The 19,198-nt window shown below is 39.4% G+C and overlaps 1 protein-coding gene across 1 annotated transcript; it reads left to right on the forward strand.

The window, feature by feature from the left end:
* The first annotated feature begins 2,679 nt into the window (after positions 1-2,679).
* LOC108925749 (excitatory amino acid transporter 3-like) lies at positions 2,680-12,862 on the forward strand. Its single transcript, XM_018737966.2, has 12 exons — positions 2,680-2,922; positions 5,644-5,784; positions 6,356-6,448; positions 6,653-6,767; positions 8,651-8,693; positions 8,870-8,968; positions 9,084-9,268; positions 9,503-9,610; positions 9,898-10,020; positions 10,578-10,772; positions 12,320-12,454; positions 12,552-12,862. Exons 1-12 carry the CDS (start codon positions 2,802-2,804, stop codon positions 12,793-12,795), a joined length of 1,602 nt encoding a protein of 533 aa, XP_018593482.2. The 5' UTR covers positions 2,680-2,801; the 3' UTR covers positions 12,796-12,862.
* The last annotated feature ends 6,336 nt before the right edge of the window (positions 12,863-19,198 follow it).

Here is a 19,198-nt window from a genome sequence, read left to right on the forward strand (position 1 = left end):
GTGAATTAAAATTACATTAAATATTCAAATGCAACACGTTAAGCTGCCTTGGGCAAAGGGATCCTTTAAATTTAAATAAGTAAACCATAAACTAACGTGACATAAGCCACGACGACACCTTTTACGCTGAAGAGAAAGTTTAGCTATAATTATGGGCTGCAGTGCTACAATATAGTCTTATCTATTCCTTACAAACGTCCAGGCATGTTTATCAATCTGACATTCATTAAGCTGTGGAGATCTTTCCGCTCGTCTATAATCGCCACCTACGTTATCTCGGATTGGTCCACATCCAATCTGCAGAACAGAGCTGGAATGCACACACCGATCCTCCGGCTACCCTGCTATCCATTTTTTTGTGCTGTAGGAGATGCATGTTTTGAAGTGCACCTCTCGAGCTTTACATGCTGCAATGCTGAGTTCTAATGGGCCTTACTGGGGGGACTCTATGATTTTAAATGATACCACATGTGTGGGGGTGGGGCTTCGGTAATTTCCGATGAATTCTTGAAATATATCCAAAAACCTTTTTGTTTGCTTGGTCTCAGAAGTTTATAACCTTATCTAGCAGATCAGACATTTAAAACATGCAGAGAGCAAACGTTTTAGTAAAAATAACCCTTCCCCCGAGCCTTTTAAACTGTTAAGTGGATATGCAAAGCATATGCTCTTTGATTATTTAGTTCCTATTTTTAAATTTCAGAACATGGCAAAGAAGGGAAATGACTTTTTAGATGCATGATTCAGGGACAGTGCTTAAATAGAATGTGATCTGTGTTGCCTTTTGAATAACTAGCAGGTTATAAGGAAATACCAGCTTCCTTGAAATATGGAAAAAAACATAAGGCAAACATTTAACCTTTAGTCTTGTCATAAAAGTCAATCCTTAACGCGCTGCAACAAACATGTACATAGTAAATATTTTCGTTTTTATTGTATTCTGATTTGTAATATATAATGAATAAAACAAACTATATAAAATCACTTTTTTTATGAACTTGCAGATTAAAATAACTAAAATATGGTTTGTATGTGCTAAAAATATTATACTGAAGATATACAGAGAGTGTAATTATGGCCACTTTCTTTAAAAAGGGACATGTTCCTATGTATACATTTAAGTTATGCAGGTACATATGTAAAATATGACATTTCAATTATTAGCTACATATGTAAAGCAATCCTTACAATTCCTTTGGTGATGAAATACTGCATTTTTTTGATGAAAATTCATCTCACCACACAGTGTAGCATTGGATATTGGTTCTTATGTCTATAATACAGCGTAAAATTTATTAACAGTTGTTTTCCCTTGCGGGGGTGCGGTGGCGCAGTGGGTTAGACCATAGTCCTGCTGTCCGGTGGGTCTGGGGTTCAAGTCCCGCTTGGGGTGCCTTGCGACGGACTGGCGTCCCGTCCTGGGTGTGTTCCTTACGCCCCTGTGTTCCCGGGTAGGCTCCGGTTCCCCGTGACCCCATATGGGACAAGCGGTTCTGAAAATGTGTGTGTGTGTGTGTTTTCCCTTATGACTGTTATGTCATTTAATCAATAAAGACTTTTTAATGGCAATTTACATTTTCATTTGCCTAGGTTACAATAAAGTAAACTTCTTACAGCCTACTGGGATTTTCCAGATTCAGTACCTTGCAAAGAATTTGCTATGTAGACTTAGGTTTGAATTCTTATTTTAGTTGACCTTTAGATACTTAATATAGCATTAGAGAAGAAAGGTGAGGTTTTTTAGAGAGTCAGATATGGCTTTTATATAATTTATTTTAATGTTGTCAGAGAAAATAAGCTTATTGTATGTCACACTTAACACTTCTATCAAGGACTGACAAAGTCTAAGATGAGAGATACTACTGTAAAGGGGCATTAAAGGTAAAGATATGGTTCAGACTTTCTAAATGAGGGGGGTGTGGTGGCACTGCGGGTTGAGCCTGTGGCATGGCGGGTCTAGGGTTCGAGCCCTGCTTGGGGTGCCTTGCGACAGACTGGCGTCTTGTCCTGGGTGTGTCTCCTCCCCCATCTGCCCTGTTCCCTGCATTGCCGGGATAGGCTCCCGCTCTTCACGACCCTGCGTGGGACAAGTGATTGCTTTCGATGGATGAGAGAGAACAGAAGTTTCAGAGAAACCCAGCAGATGGAAGTGTGCAGCCATAAAACAAAAACTTAAAGGCAATAAAACAACACACAGGGAGGATAATAAACAGTGGAATACCCCAAGTGAGAGACCAGTTTATCAGGTAAGCATTAATTAAATAGTGCTCAAAACCTTAAAAGGTCTTTTTTTTTTTGTATAAAACAGCTATTATGTAGATATAAAAGTGTTTATGAAATTAACTTACACGAGAATACATGTAACAACTACGAAAATGAAATATCTGTATTACGTTAGAGAAAATAAAAAAAATGTACTTAAAAACTCAAAAACTATTCACAAATGGCATTGCATAAAAGAATAAATAAGCCAGGCGTTAATGATTCAACTGGTTTCTGCACAGAAAATCAAAATCAAACTAGACTGTGGGATCACTACTTTGATAAGAATGAAATAGTGTTACATATTACTGAAGAAAGAACACACCCCCACCCTGGGTTGTTATTATATGGGAAGTGAAGCCAAGGATATAAGGCGCTGCCAATGTTGTCTGTCCTATGAGACTCGTAACACTCGCAAGAAGCAGAGAGGAAAAGAGAGCATTGCACAATATCTTCAACACCAAAGAGAGCTACACTGTCCCACCTACTCCCACCGCTGCATCTTGCAGGCCACCGTGTTCCTCGAATCTACCTACACCATGACGCAGGGACAACAGACAACGGAGAAAATGGAGAAGCCGGTGGAAAGAAGATCCTGTTTTAGAAAGTTCCTGAAGAAGAACATTTTTCTGATGGCCATGATCTTGTCTGTAGTTCTAGGTAAGCACCTAATGTGTGAATTTGGTGTTACGGTATTGGCAGATAGGAATGTCCATAGTCATGTGTAGAATGGTTTTCTTGAGCAGAAGCTCCCAGCTGTTGGATGAATTGAAATAGTAACCAGTCCACAGTCTGGTCTGCTTTTGAACAGCACTCTTCTTGGCTCTCTCATGGTGGAGCGTTCCTGGCCCGCATGTCTTTAGAATTTTTGTGGACTAATATAATAGACTGAAACTAATGGTCCTTTATTTCAGGGAAATTGTTCTGCATCATGCATTTGTTGGTTTGTTAATCATGTTGTTTAATAGAAAAGGGTACTTGCTGAAAATTTACCACTGCACAGTTACATCCTCATAATGTGAGGATTTGTCTGATTCTTTGTCAGATGATGCACTATGGATTTATATTGTTATACTGGGACAATGTCCATATTTTACTGGAGCAAAGGGCATATAAAATAGAGCTGAGACAGGCTGGCGAAAATCTAGGCGGAATCAATTTTAAATCAGTTTTGAATCTCAGTCTGTGTTTACAGCAACACTGGGTCACAGTGATATGCAGAATACGGTAACAGCAAAGAGTAAAACTGTAACTGCAGCTGCAAGCACAGTATAAGTCAAGAGAAGCACATTACAATGTTTCTCAGCAGTGATCAACTGCCATTATTCAAATCAGCTCTCTGAAAAATTATGAAGACATAAGCTGTTATTCAGATCAGTTTTGATCAGACAGAAGAGAATTAATCACTCACATCCTCCATATATGTAAAGAAGTGAAGGCTACAACTACAAAATTTTACTAAGTTTTTAAGAATAAAAAAATAAAACTGATAAGACTTTGAAAGCTATCGGCGAAATTATGGAGAGACTGAATTTTCATTTCGTATATTTCAACGAATTAAAGACCTACAACCTATACGTCGTGTAATACGTTGCGGCATTATTTGTTATTTAAGTGTAAATACTCGTGTGGATACTGTAAACAATTGTGTTTTATTGTGTTCTTTATCCAGGGTGTGGCTGAGAGAATGCGTGTGACGTGCGAGGCGTAGGAGTGCGCATGTGGAAGAGCGTGTGAAGAGTGGAGAGAAAGAGGAGTTGAGGGAATTGGATGTGCGCATGTGGTCTGCTAGACTTCTCCTAGCTGTTATTGTCATTGGTTGCAGACGAGACAGCGGTCCGTCTTATTGTACAGAACTTTACTAAACCCCAGACCTTTGGGAATCATCCCTAGAGTGGCTCTGTGCTCTTTTGGGTCATTAAAATATATTAACATCCAAAGTGTTCATTTACGACAGAAACCCAGTTTTATTTTAAAATAGTTACCCGAGAAGTACATTCTTTCCTGCTGTCGGATAACTAGAACATGGGACCTAATGAGGTACCACACAGAGAAAAAGAAAGGTGTAAAAGAAGGAAAGACAAATAGAAAAAGTGACAGAGAGGGAGACTACAGAAAAATTTTAGCAATCAGTAACATTAACACTGCCCCCCCCCCAACCACCAACCATATTTATGGCCACAACTCATAACCCTAACTCCTAAGTGGACATCGCTGACTACACCTCCCTGACTGCAACAATGGTAAGAGTCTGAGAATACAACATTAAAATCAGAAGTTGCTTTGAACAAAGGTGGCAGCTAAATAAGAAATTAATTACAGCAAAATGTTTCATTACAAGCTTCAGAGCCGTGAACCTGCACTGTAGCTCAGGCCCCTTTGTCTTGAGGCATTGTGGGATACTAGGGAGGTTGCCAAAAGAATAACGGGAGTTTTAACAGTGTTTTTGGTTGAATGACCAATAACAAGTTGCCCGAGGTTTGTCAGATGGCTGGATAGGCGAAATTACATATATATCAAGCTCAGTCTGGGGTCTTCAAGACTCTTCCACTGTTACCCATGACATTAGAAGACAGACAAAGAACTAAACATGGTGGCATTTTAATCTCGGTCTCACTATTTGTGGTCCTATTGAGGGTTCCACATGGTCAGACAAAATGAATGCCTACGTGTGGACACTGAAAAAGGCAACACATTGGTGTCTGTGAGAGGAAAAAAAATAAGAAAATGGAGTAGAAATAATGGTATGCAGTAAATGTACAAGTGATTTATTTTGTAACTGCTGCAGAAAGCCCATTGTGCAAGTAGCAGGATGTACCGAAACTGCACTCACAGCTCTAAGGGGGAACTGGCACTAGCTGACACTGGAAGAAGAAGAAAATAAATAATGTTGGCAAGTTGAGAGATAAGATGCAGGGAATGTAGGATGCCTGCTTTATGATGCGCATAACTCACTTTAGCCTAGAGGAAACATGGTAGATTAAGCAAGAAATTAAAAGCATGCAGGAGGTGAGCACGCGTTGATCATGAAAAAAAAAGCCAATGAGAAATGTTATCATATAGATAGCATGTGCTTTTGGAACTATATAATATGTGTGTATTGTGTGTATCGGATGCTCGGGGAGACTCCCTGGACTCTGACACAGGGGATGGCGGACTCCCTCCAACCGGGGTAAAATTAAGTAAGATACTCTCTCCCATCTTGGGTCCTTTGTTTGAGTAATGCTGAATTTCTTCCATATGTCTCATTGACTTTTAGCTTGCTTCATGGCCACAGTTTGGTTTTCTTTAAAAGGGGGATCTCCCCATCAACTGTTGTTCACAGTGGGTTTGTTTCCGGAGGAGTTCTATTACAGGCACCTTTCCCTGTATCTCTCCCAGGGATTGCATTGGGAGTACTGGTGCGAGAATATGCTTCCCTCTCCCGGCTCGACAAGTACTACTTCGGCTTTCCCGGAGAACTACTGATGCGGATGCTCAAGCTGATTGTCCTGCCGCTCATCATTTCCAGCATCATAACAGGTGAGCAAAAATAGCAGAGAGACTGACCTAACATTCAACTGACAGCATCAAAATGCAATAATGTCAAATTTACACACAATGTTACAAATTTTGTAATCAGTTCCACAGACCAAAAATTCAGTATTTTCTTCCAATAGTACAATATACACACACACACACACTTTCAGAACCGCTTGTCCCATACGGGGTCACGGGGAACCGGAGCCTACCCGGTAACACAGGGCGTAAGGCCGGAGGGGGAGGGGACACACCCAGGACGGGACGCCAGTCCGTCGCAAGGCACCCCAAGCGGGACTCGAACCGCAAACCCACTGAAGAGCAGGACCCGGCCCAACCCACTGCGCCACCGCGCCCCCCTAGTACAATCTATCAAAATGAAATAAACATTAACTGCTACATTGGTGAAACCACCTTTCATATCTGTACTCCTACTGTAACTATTCCATTCTGATTTCAACTAGTTTTAGTTTGAGTTTCATAAAAGTATGCAGAACTTTTCCGCTTGTTTCATAACAGCAGTAATGAACGCTGAAAGTAATGTGTTTCGGTGGCTTTCTGTGGTATTGTGCAGGGGTGGCGGCCTTGGATTCTAGGATTTCTGGAAGGATTGGCTTACGAGCAGTGGCTTACTTCCTCTCCACCACTGTCATTGCTGCCATTCTTGGTAACCGAGCTGCTATTCTTTTCTGTTCTCGGATGCACAGTATGATGCCGTTTCTTCAAAATTTGTTTTTATATGATTTTGCTGAAGTGATCGACGTATTTGCACAGCATGATAAAATGGAATCTGTTATGGGGTAAGTTCTCACCTTGCCATGCAAAGGTCCAGTTTTAAGATATTGAGTGACTTTGAAAAAATATGCATCAGGAATTGTGCTGGTGGTAACGATCAAGCCAGGAATTTCCTATAATGTTGACAGCAGTGAGACAACAGAGTCAACAGAAGGGGTTACTGCTGTGGATTCCATTCTGGACCTTCTCAGGTAATTACAATTCATTGAACATTCACTAATTTACTTTTCAAGTTCATAATGGCCATGACCTTACGCCCTGTGTTGCCGGGTAGGCTCCGGTTCCCCGCGACCCCGTATGGGACAAGTGGTTCTGAAAGTGTGTGTGTGTAATGGCCATGAAAGACAATAAAAATTATATTCTTACTGTGATTTAGTTTAGTTGTTTTAATTATATACAGTACATATGAAATGGTCACACACCCTTGTACAAAATTTCAGCTTTTGTCGATTTCAGAGCTGAAATCATTTCAAATCATGGCAGACCGTTCTTATCTTTAACAAGAACTTGTTACAAACGATACTTAACTTAAAAACATTTAAAAACTCTATTCTAAAATTTAATCAAAAATTAAAATCCGTTCACTCCTGAATCCCTTCAGATATTGCAAATAACCATGTCTTCTGGGAATATTCAGTATTCAGTCAAATGAAATTCATTTCATTCATTCAATCTCAAAGTCTAAAACATTTGTATTTGTGCACCAGTTACGTCAGTTCTTACTCACGTAATGCACACAACAAAGTGTGTATAATATTTATGCAAATACAATTTGTATTTCCATCTTGAGGTACATGATGTCTAACATTTCAGTTCCAGGTTGCTGTGCAGTCCGGTGGCTATGTCAAATACTTTAATCATGTTAATTAGTAGTGAATAGTTGGTGTCTAGAAGATGGTGAAGATCAGAAGTAACAAAACACCAAGTGAAATTCAGGGGAGTATTCAGTTTCGTAGCCAGACTTTCGGAGAGATTGAGAAACCCTGAAGTTACTATAATAAATAGGATAATATTTTTAAAACTGCCAAGACTGTTTCAAGATTACTCAAACATAGCATCACATCATCAACAAAGAGATAAATCTGATGGTCCTCTTCCCCTCCTCTAATACCAGAAATATCCTTATAGCTCCAAATAGCTTTTGGCAAGGGTTCAGACATAAGTGTGAACAGTAAAGGGTAGAGGTGACAATTTTGCTGGCACCATCTTTTTTGTGAGCGATAATCAAAGCAGGGTATTGATTTTCAGCAATGAAGTCTTTAATGTTGAAGGTACAACATCTGTTATTGGAGCCAAACCTGCCTTAACAAATCTAGTTAGAACAGGAGAGACTAATTTTGTGAAGACAGTCTCGGGCCTATGTACCAAGGTTTTGTTACAATTTTAAAATCCACATTCAGCAAACTAATAGGATTTTAGGAGGAGTTTCTAATTGTTTTTTCTTTGCTTAGACTAATTGAAATCATATTAAGCACTCAGGATTAAATGGTGCATTTAAAAAAGAACTGACACCTCCTAATCATGGTTGTATTTCATCAACTCTATCTTGCTGAGAGGCGTTAAGGAACGTGTAATATTGTATAATATAACATAAAGGTTTCATTAACAAACGGGTCATATGTCACTACACCAGAACGTATACGTACAGCCTTAATAGACCTCTAGTTCTGTTGTGATTTCAGTTTTTAGCCCAGAAGACGAGCGGGTTTATTCCCAAATTTATAATAATTTTCTTTCACGAACAGCAAATTAATTAATTATAAAAAATAAAATAAACTTTTAATGTCTCGGTTGTATAAGTGTGTACACTTCACAGTTTAATAGTTGTTTTACTGTACATAAAGGCATTGTTTGTCAGTTCTCATCTTTATGGCCTACAATGTCTGTGGAATTTGAATCCACTTGATAATAGGACACTTAACTGAGGAAATCATTACATTAACTTATCTAAATTAGTCCTCTTTCTGATCTGAAGTTAATGGTTTAATGAAAACTGAAATACCTGCACAAACTATAACTCAGAATTATATACAGTTAACATAGAAATTTAGATATATACTTTTTATGTTTTTAGGAATGCTTTCCCAGATAATCTGGTCCAGGCCTGCTTTCAACAAGTAAGAAATGCAATGATTGTAATGTTGTAATGGTTCATCTTAACAACTACAATAAAATGAATACATTAAGGTTTGCAAGGACAAATTAAGGCCAATGATAGTCCTAACTACAACAAGCAATACATCTACATACATTCACAGACTCCCACATTTATCTATTGACATTTGAATTATAGTACAAGACCAGGCGTAAAGAGATTGAGCTCAATAAACCACTGGAAAATACCACAGTGGTGTCTGATTTCATCGCTGGATTGACAAATACTTCAAAGGAAGTACGTACTGTCCTTTTCTCTTCAGATTAATGTATTTAATGCACAGTATACTTAGCAAATAATTTGCAGGGTGAAGAAATTAAGAGTTTTATTTCATGTCTTTTTGCAACTATAGAACATAACCAAAGAGTACACAGTAGTAGGCTCCTACTCTGATGGGGTCAATATTTTGGGCCTCATTGTCTTCTGCCTGGTCTTCGGACTGATCATCGGACAGATGGGAGAGAAAGGGCGGATTCTGGTGGAGTTCTTTGATGCTTTAAATGAAGCCACCATGAAAATAGTTCAGATCATCATGTGGTAAGAGCTGTCATACTCTGATGTTTTTCGAGGTTCTTGAACGGTTGTTGGCACGATAATCCTGAATAGTTCTTGAGTGAGTGTACATGGAGACCTCAGGGGTGGTCAGAGATGTTTCATCACTGCTTAACTAGGGCTTTCACTGACAAAGGAGTAAACAAAACTTGGAAAGGGCAAATTCTAGACTATAAAACTTCCATAATAACAATAACTCAATTTTTTTTTTCTTTCTAGTTATATGCCTGTTGGCATACTATTCCTAATATCATCCAAAATCATGGAAGTTGAAGACTGGGACATTTTCAGAAAACTGGGACTCTACATGGTGACTGTGGTGACTGGGTGAGGCATGTTAATGCTTCAATTGGGAATAGGAGTATATCGTAATTCACTATAGAAACCATGTCTAAGGCAGAAGAGGTGGTACTCCTTATGAGGATGAGGGTGTTTTTATGTGGGTTAGTGAAAGTTAAATGTTCAACAATTAGCATGCTTGTTTGGGGTGACAGTTAACAGCTAGAAGTTAAAGTGTTATGCTGTATCTTATTTTTTGTCTTACACAATTTTCAGTGTTTTGATAAAAAATCCCTTGGCTGGAAAATGACCACCAATTGTTTTACCATCACTAGGCTGGTCATTCACGCTGCGATTATTCTGCCCCTGCTGTACTTGGTCATTGTGAGGAAAAACCCCTATAAGTTCATTCAAGGAATGTCCCGTGCCTTGGTGACGGCCCTTGTTATCTCCTCCAGGTAAGTCTTTGTTATGCACCTTCGAATTTCATCCACAGTTTTGGCCCCCTTCTTCATAAAGAGAGTCAGAACATTCTGCAAGGAATTCACTGTGAGTACCACAAAATTATTCTGAATATCTATCTTGTAGTGATTTTCCCTGCAAGTGATACGAGCCTCTTATTAGAAAAGGCTTTTGAATAGAAAGTGACAGCGTGTTGTTTATACAGAGTATTAAAATGGGATTTCATTTCCACTTTAACGCAGAATCATTTTATGATATCACACCTGGATCATGACTGGACTAAAAAAGTAAAAAGAAATATCACACACCACTATTGTGTGATTTCTGAACTACCATTATTCTTGGTAGGCCTAACTCCAAAACCAGGAACTTACAACATCACACTTCAGAATATCTCAGTAATCTTTCCTTACAACACTTCAGAAATATATTTAGAATCTGTTGTCTTCCTGAGTTTCACAACTGCATGTTCAGGTAGAGTCCAGCTACATCTTCATACTTCATATAGTATCAAGCTTATAGAGTATTTCTACAAATGGTTATTAATCTCCAGCTCAGCCACGCTGCCCGTGACCTTCAAATGTGCAGAGGAGAACAACAAGCTTGACAAGAGGATCACTCGCTTTGTGCTGCCAGTCGGCGCGACCATCAACATGGATGGTGGAGCTATCTACGAGGCAGTGGCAGCCATATTTATTGCTCAGCTAAACAACTATGACCTGGACATTGGCAAGATCATCACCGTCAGGTAAGTCTCTGTGTTCTGTGTGGCACACGTCTATAGCTAATTCCATTACACAGAGAATCAGAAACGAAAGCATGTTAAAAAATTCTGGATCCTATTGAATTAAGCTACATTAATGACTGGGTGTAACACATTTAGATTTATGGAATTTGCAGATGCTTTTCTCCAAAGTGACATACTGCTCAAAGTTGCAAAAAGTAAACAAAAGTACAAACCACAACAGACAGCTTAGACATGTACGGTATATGCAATTATTGAAATGCACTTTATTTACATTCATTCATCTGGCTGACGCTGTTCTCCAAAGTGACTTACAGTGTTAAGTTACCTACACCTGTCTATGCATTTATACAGCTAGGAGCAATTTAGGGCAAGTAACTCGCTCGAAGGTACTACATTTACATTACACTTACATTTATTCATTTAGCAGACGCTTTTGTCCAATGCGACGTACATCGCAGCAAAAGTACAATTCATGCATTACATAAGAGGAGACATAGCTGCAGACATGAAAGTCTCAAGCAAACCTAGTTTGTTCCCTACCACTTGCTGCACCGAGGTTCATCGTACTACAGCAGTGCATGAGATTTGAAGCAGCAACCTTCAGAGCTAAAGGCTATTGAAGAGCTGGTAGCATAGAGGTTAGTGCTGCTGCCTTTATACCTAGAGATTGTTGGTTCAATCCTACCTCTGGCTGTAGTGCCCCTGAGCAAGGTACTTAGCCTAAAGGGCTCTAGTAATCCTATGCAGGTGTATAAATAGGTAAATAATTATAAGCTTGTAATATTGTAAGTTGCTTTGGGGAAAAGCATCAGCTAAATGAGTAAATGTAAAAACTGCAGCTCTAACCACTGTGTATCAGCTGTATTTCACTGAAACAGCCATTGCTGTGGTGCACATATTCCAGTAGCAACCTCTACTCATGTAGAAAAGAATAGCATGTGGTGGGGGGCTGGCTGACAAAGGCTTCTGAAGGCCTCTGGAGCTTGGGTAGGAATGAGATCCAAAAGAGATGAGTTCTGAGGGCCATGCTGGAAAGAAATCAACAGTTCTCAGGGAGGGAGGGAATTTATCCCATTACATCAGAGCCATGACTGAGAATTGACAGGCTTTAAATTTTGGCCCCTATGCTCACACTGCAGCTAGCTGTGCATGTTGTAGGTTACAGCAGGATAAATTTCTATTACCTTGAACAGTAAGTATTCCCAGACATTACATTGCTTCTGGGAGGTGTGATGGTGCAGTGGGATTGGCCAGGTCCCCCCCTCCGGTAGGTCTGGGGTTCGAGTCCTGCTTGGGGTGCCTTGCAACAGACTGGCGTCCTGCTCTAAGTTTGTCCCCTCCTGAGTCCCGCATCCTGTGCTGCTTGGCTCTGGCTTGCTGCAACCCCCCTCGGGACAAGCTGCTTCCGACAGCATATGTACATTTCCTCTGATAACTAGTACTTACACAGGGGAAAGGGTGTGTTGCTCAGCTGTGATCAGTCTGGTAAGCTGTGTGTTGATTGATATACTGTATGTATCACATGACACAGTTTGTTTTGGTTACAGTATTGCTGCCACAGCGGCCAGCATTGGGTCGGCAGGGATTCCAAATGCAGGCTTGGTCACCTTAGTGATTGTCCTGACTGCAGTGGGTCTGCCGGCCAATGATGTCAGTCTCATTTTCGCTGTGGATTGGCTGATGTAAGTGTTGTCAATGCACAGCCACGAGTGGAGATTACTGTAATGTGAACACGGGTTATAAAATAAACATAAACCCCTATTCTCCGTGTACCTTCAGAGATCGATTCCGTACCGCGACCAATGTGCTGGGCGATGCAATCGGAGCCGGAATAGTCGAGAAGCTATCCAAGGTGGAGCTTGAGAAGATTGACCAGTGTTCAAATGTCAGTGTGATCAACCCTTCTCCCACGGAGACTGCGCAAGATAATGGTGACCTTATGGAGAGGAAATCTTATGATAATGGAGGATTAGCGCTTGACAAGACTGACGAGATATCGGCCACACAGACATCTCAGTTTTAAAGGCAGAAATCAGAGCAGAGTTAGATGAAATGGCAGAAATGCTTCAAATATTTTTAATTCAGTTCAGTTATTTCAGTTGAATTGTAAATTATTTTCAATATTAAATTATTTCAAATGTTTTAATTCTTACAAGCATTCCCTGAAACTTGTGTCTTTCAGTCTGTAGTACGGCTGGCTGGAATGTAAAATATAGCATGTAGACGCTCGTATTAACAGCAAGCACAAATTGCTGAAATCTGTGTTGCAGGTAGTCATAGCATCAGTTACGGAACAATACTGCAGGAGTTGTGGACTCCCTATGAATAATTACACTTTAATGAGATTATGTTCTACAATGGCTGCGCGGCATCTAATGGGGACAGCCCTCTGGGTACTGCTGTCTTACAATTTCGGAATCAGATCTGGATTCCACAGCGCCTAAGAATAGCCCCTTTTTAGCTTATCTCTGCTGGTAAAGCATCATAACTTACTCCAAACCATTTACAGTTAATATTCAAATCTTGTTTGTGTTTCTATTTCAACTCCAACCACTACACTACAGTATCAAAAATGACATTAAAATAAGGTGGACTCAAGATTAATGTAACATGTATCAGTTATACTACACTTTTATTACACACAGAATAAACTACTTTCAGAAAGAATCTGCACCATGGAAACATGTGCAAGGTCAGTGCTGATCACCCAGTCCAATTCACCTGATCTGCTATTGTGACCAATAGCTGAAAACTGAAGAAGCCAGTAAACTGAATGTGACTCAGCCATTTCTGCTGAAATTGGTGTCTTCGGAGCCTTATTATTTTAATTTAGCATCCATAGCTGTTATGCACTGCCTGAATCAGGCATTCCATATCATACTGTGTAATATTTCATCTTCTGCAAATTATTTTTTTCAGGGCAAGAGATCATTTCACATTGCTCAAGGATAAAACTATGCAGCTTCTCCTTGAGAAATACATACACTGCAATTTTTTGCCCCAGTCCAAACTCACATACTGCAATCCAAGGGAGGCACAAGGTAGTGCTGCCTAAGATCTTTGCACAATGCAAATCATCAAGAAACAGCGCAGAGTGCAGTGCTAGCCAAGTGTTCTGAATACCATTTTACTGAACTTGGCAGCAGTGTGCTGCTGCGAAGACACAAAACGAAAAGTCAAGATAACTACTAAATAAGTGACATAAAATCAGTTCAATCCCACCACAGAATAAATGCCAAAAAAGAGTTACACAGAGCAATCTAGAAACCGTAAAGGAGCAAATATAAATTTAATTTGCTTGGTAGACACACTGCCTCTAGGTTTCATTTTGTATGCATGGACAATAACTGTTTCATCATAATATTCATGAAATAACTTTTTATAGCAGTCACTAGGTGAGCATGGGTGTGATGCAAAGTAACTGTTGCCATCTGCTGGGCAATTTAATATATCTGAATTATTTTGTGCATTCTACTGTCACATAAGGACATTACATATAGCAATGTGAAAGATCTGTTTAGCCAAAAAAATTAAAAATTACAGACAGGATGTATACGGGGAAATGCATAACAGCTGAGCAACTCATCTGTGCAGACAGTTCAGTTTCCCTGAGACCAGCCCAGAATAATGCATAATGTAAGATAAACATTTGGTCAATTCCATGGTCTTTCTAGACTGATGGATGCCAATGATGATGATGATGAGGGAAGATAAACATTTAAGTACTATATTTTTATGTTATTTCAGAATCAGAATCAGAATGAGCTTTATTGCCAAGTATGTTCACACATACAAGGAATTTGTCTTGGTGAGAGAAACTTCCACAGCACAGACACAATGACAGTGGCAAGATAGATGAGAAGATAGAATATGTGAATAAAGGGTAAAAAATATAAAGTACACACACACACACACACACACACACACACACACATTTTCAGAACCGCTTGTCCCAGACGGGGTCACAGGGAACCGGAGCCTACCCGGCAACACAGGGCGTAAGGCCGGAGGGGGAAGGGGACACACCCAGGACGGGACGCCAGTCCGCCGCAAGGCACCCCAAGCGGGACTCGAACCCCAGACCCACTGGAGAGCAGGACTGTGGTCCAACCCACTGTGCCACTGCACCCCCTCTTATAAAGTACACAATATACAAAAATAGTCACTAGATACAAATGCAAGGGAGTGTGAGTAAGAGATATGATGTGATAAATAGTTATAAATATAAATATAAATAGCGTTGTGTATTATTTTCACCCTCTTGTATCAGAAACCTACATTTGTTATGTAAAACTAAATAGAAAGTGTGTTGTTAATTATAAATGTCTTTTTTGATACACCTCACTAATATCCATAAAGGAATATTCACCAGATTTTTCATGTTGCTGCTTAACAGCAAAAAAGAGGAAGAAAGTAAAGATTGGCCTTCACAAATAAACAAGTCATAGCTGCGTTATAACTTTCCACAATATTTCTACTGTTATTATTGTGTGTGTATCCACCTTTGTTCTTTCTTTTGAAAAAAGAGGTTTTGGGAAGTTTAGTTGTTCCATCAAGTAGTTCAGTAATTTTGGATACCACCTCACAGCAACTGATGACATATCCCTCTGCGCAATGAAATAAGTGACCTTCTGTTGGGCGGTAACAAAGGGAACTGATTAAAGAAAAATTCATGACATTACGGTAAAAAATACTTAACTAACCAACAGCTGTTGTTATACTACATCTCCCAACAGATGGTTACAGTGCAGTAAACGCTATCGTAACAAGGAATTTTAGTGATATTTCACACCCAAGTTTTTTTTCTGCAGATCAACCGATGTACAACATAGCTATAGCTATAAATGTATCAGTGTAGCCATACGTGCTGAGAAATGAGACATGATGAAGTACCATGTCAAAAAGTGAACTGCTGCGTTCAGTAAAAGCTACATTGCATTTCAGTTAATTGTATTGTAAGGGAGGATTGAAATGAATTGAGCCGTTTGTTTTTACTCGCTCCAGGTATAAGCGCCTCTTCAAAATGAATCGTACAAGTGGACATTTAAAATGAATCATACAGAAATGGCTGAAACATGAACAATCTACTATGAAATGTTTCAAGTTTAAAACAGACAGAAAAAGGAGTAATATTCGACTGAGCACGCTGTTGGGATAAATGAAGGGGGGAACTGGAGACAGCTGGTAGTGTAGTGCTTAGAACTGCTGCCTCCAGAGCCAAAGGTTGCAGGTTTAATCCCCACCTCCTGCTGTAGTACCCTTGAGCAAAGTACTTACTCTAAATGTTTCCACTAATATCGCCTAGCTGTGTAAATGATAAGCATGTAATAATTGTGACCTTAACATTGTAAGTTGCTTTGGAGAAAAGCACTGGCTACATGAATTAATGTAAAGTGCACTGCTCTGGTTTAAATTCTTAAATGAACAAAAAACAAACAGATACACTTAACCTCCTTGCAACTGCAGAATTTGAGACACTGAACTTCTGGGCTGACTGAGAGCTAAGTTGGGAAGCTATGTGCTGCTATGAGCATGATCCATTTGCCACATGCAATACTTTCTAAAAATTATTGTATAAGTCGCAATTACATTATCACAGGTGCTTTTAAGAAACAGTCTATAGATACTAGAGCTATAATTAACAGTTATCCACCCAAGATGTTTTTTGAAGGTAAGATTACAGCTCACAGTGGTAGCACTTATGGTTAACGTTGGTACTAAAATCTTTCATTCCACTCCTACAGCCAATGGTTGTGTTTTTTAAATACCAGGTTAGCCCACCAGCTGTAAAGAGTAGTCCTAAGAAGGAGGTCAAAGTATCAAAGTGTGAATAATGCTGAAGTTGTCCTCTTATCATGCATGTACAACTGTTTCCTTATCCTAGAGTTCTATCACTGTGACAACCCTCCATGTTCATTAAATACAACTGCTGTAAACAGTATAGTTCTGGATAAAATGTTTCACAGAAAGAAAAGGAAAATTAATAAAAATGTACAGAAATTTCAGTCTTGTTTTTGAGATGCTTTGTTCCATCGTGCTTTCATTATCCAGAGAAAATTCACCAAACAAAACTACTATTCAGCTAAATTAACAAATTCAGCATGTGACAAAAATTCCCTAGATCTGATCTTTGTAATCATGTTAGATAGTTAATCTGGAAAAATGTGTTTATGAAAAAAAAACATGTGTAGGTCAGTGTGATTCTGATTTTTGACTTTCTAATTGCTGTTTCTTGCAAATATTTTGTAACTGGAACACTGATAAGGATACATTATTCATGTGACCAATAATTTATTAACAGTCTCCTCTTTTTGAAAAAGAGAATCAGAAAATTACAGAAGATATAGCACCCCAGTATGATTGCTATCATCACTTGGTCTAGATAATTAAAGAACTGAAATAAAAATGGGGGGTGCAGTGGCGCAGTGGGTTGGACCGCAGTCCTGCTCTCCGGTGGGTCTGGGGTTCAAATCCCGCTTGGGGTGCCTTGCGGCGGACTGGCGTCCTGTCCTGGGTGTGTCCCCTTCCCCCTCCGGCCTTACGCCCTGTGTTGCCGGGTAGGCTCCGGTTCCCCGTGACCCCGTAAGGGACAAGCGGTTCTGAAAATGTGTGTGTGTGTGAAATAAAAATTTGGTTTCAGGTGATTTTTATATAACTTGTTTTTTTTAATATACTTTAGCATTCACCCTGTACCACAATATACAATAAACTCATATAATTTATAGGGAAGGCAATGTATGGTAAAGTACAAACCTGAAACAGACTCAGTTTCAAAACCAGAATTAAAAAAATGTCACGTTCCATTTAAATAACAAGGTGGTCTGTGATGACATCAAGATTGCCCTGACACTGCAAAAAAGGTTATAGAGCCGTAACAGTAGGCGCAATGTTAATACACAAGCAACAACATCCCACACTGTGAACTTAACACCCTCTTGGCAATAGGCCTATACTGATTTCTTTTTCATGAAATTCTTTGCATTTAGTTCAGTGCCTATACTAGAAATGGTCATGACATCTCAAAAAGCACTAAATTTAGATAGGATTTTAATTTACACTGATGGTCATCTAGTAGGCGCGTTGAGTATTTATGCTTTGACAAAGGTGGGAAATTTTTAATGGAGTAATTGAGGTGCTTTGTTCAGGGCTACTACAGCAGAAAGAGGAGCTTGAACCATGAACCTTCAGCTTACAAGTCTAATCACTTCACTACTAGCCCCTCAAGTCAACAGATTGCTACACCAGCAGTACATTGTACAGAGTTATTCGCTGTCCTGGCACACATTTTCAGTTGACCTAGCTGGTTTAAATACTGGGGAACAAAATACAATACACATAACATAATGGTGTCCACATGATATTTAAAAAAATAAAAAAATAAAACCCAGTCTGAACTTCACCCCTAAAACACACTATCAGAACACAAAGGGTTTCTCTGACATGACTGAATAAATCAATTACTTTTTATCTCTGACACATCTACTCTGTGAAAACCCACTGAGGATCAAAAAAAAAAAAGACATTAGCTGATTCAATCACAAAGACCTAGCCTGCTCCTCTTAGGTTTTAGAACACAAACCCTTCACTCAGTCCATGAAATGATTCAAATGGACTCTTTATAAACTATAACTGTGAATGGAACCATTGTGACGTAATCAAACCGCGCCGCTCATTCACTGGAAGTCATTGGCCGACGGACTTTGTAACCATTACGTTGTGCTGATGTGTTTGATATGTGCAAAATTGCCACTAAATTTTTCGATAAACTTTTTAATGTAGGCAGAGAAATTTAATATATTGTTTTGTTAACATTTAGTAAAAATGATCTGGCATTTTTAATAGACAATTATTCAAAAACCTGAAGATAATTTAAATGTGTCATAGATAATATGTGTGCCATATCATGTATCATGTACTGTACATGATGATGTGTTAACACTAAATCTAAGTTGGAATCGAAGTAAAATGAAAGGAGAAACGTGTTGATAGGGGTGTTCCTATAAAATGTCCTGAGCTCTAAATGGGACGGAGAAACTGACACAATGCCGACTCTGTCTGTTAAAAGAGCAGCCGTAGGATATGGAAGTGTATATAATAAGGAACAACGGCAGGGTTTACTGGGGTGGGGTTCTACGCCGTTTTTGTTAACGGTGTTTGAGTCTGTACTCTTCGTTTTCCCTACGTTTTGTGTCACTCCGGTTTTTCAGGGAGTTTCTTGCTCTGCAACACACCAAAATGCAGACAACTTAATTTCAATTTGTTGTCTCCTGAAACAGGGCACCCAAACATTATTAAAACACGTCAACGTTATTTAATTTTTAACTTGAAAAGCCGAGAGTCCATGTCTTTCGTCCATTCATTAAGATAACACAGTTGAGCCGGTCACCCGAGAGGCGACCACACAGCGCGCGATGCGCTCGCGACGC

The sequence above is a fragment of the Scleropages formosus genome, chromosome 16 (genome assembly GCF_900964775.1).
Source record: "Scleropages formosus chromosome 16, fSclFor1.1, whole genome shotgun sequence".
Lineage (NCBI taxonomy): Eukaryota > Metazoa > Chordata > Actinopteri > Osteoglossiformes > Osteoglossidae > Scleropages > Scleropages formosus.

Coding starts and splice junctions, on each gene's coding strand:
- LOC108925749 (XM_018737966.2), top strand. CDS start 2,802: ATGACGCAGGGACAACAGACAACGGAGAAAATGGAGAAGCCGGTGGAA. Junction 6,449..6,652: donor TGTCATTGCTGCCATTCTTG/GTAACCGAGCTG, acceptor AATATGCATCAG/GAATTGTGCTGGTGGTAACG. Junction 8,694..8,869: donor TCCAGGCCTGCTTTCAACAA/GTAAGAAATGCA, acceptor TTTGAATTATAG/TACAAGACCAGGCGTAAAGA.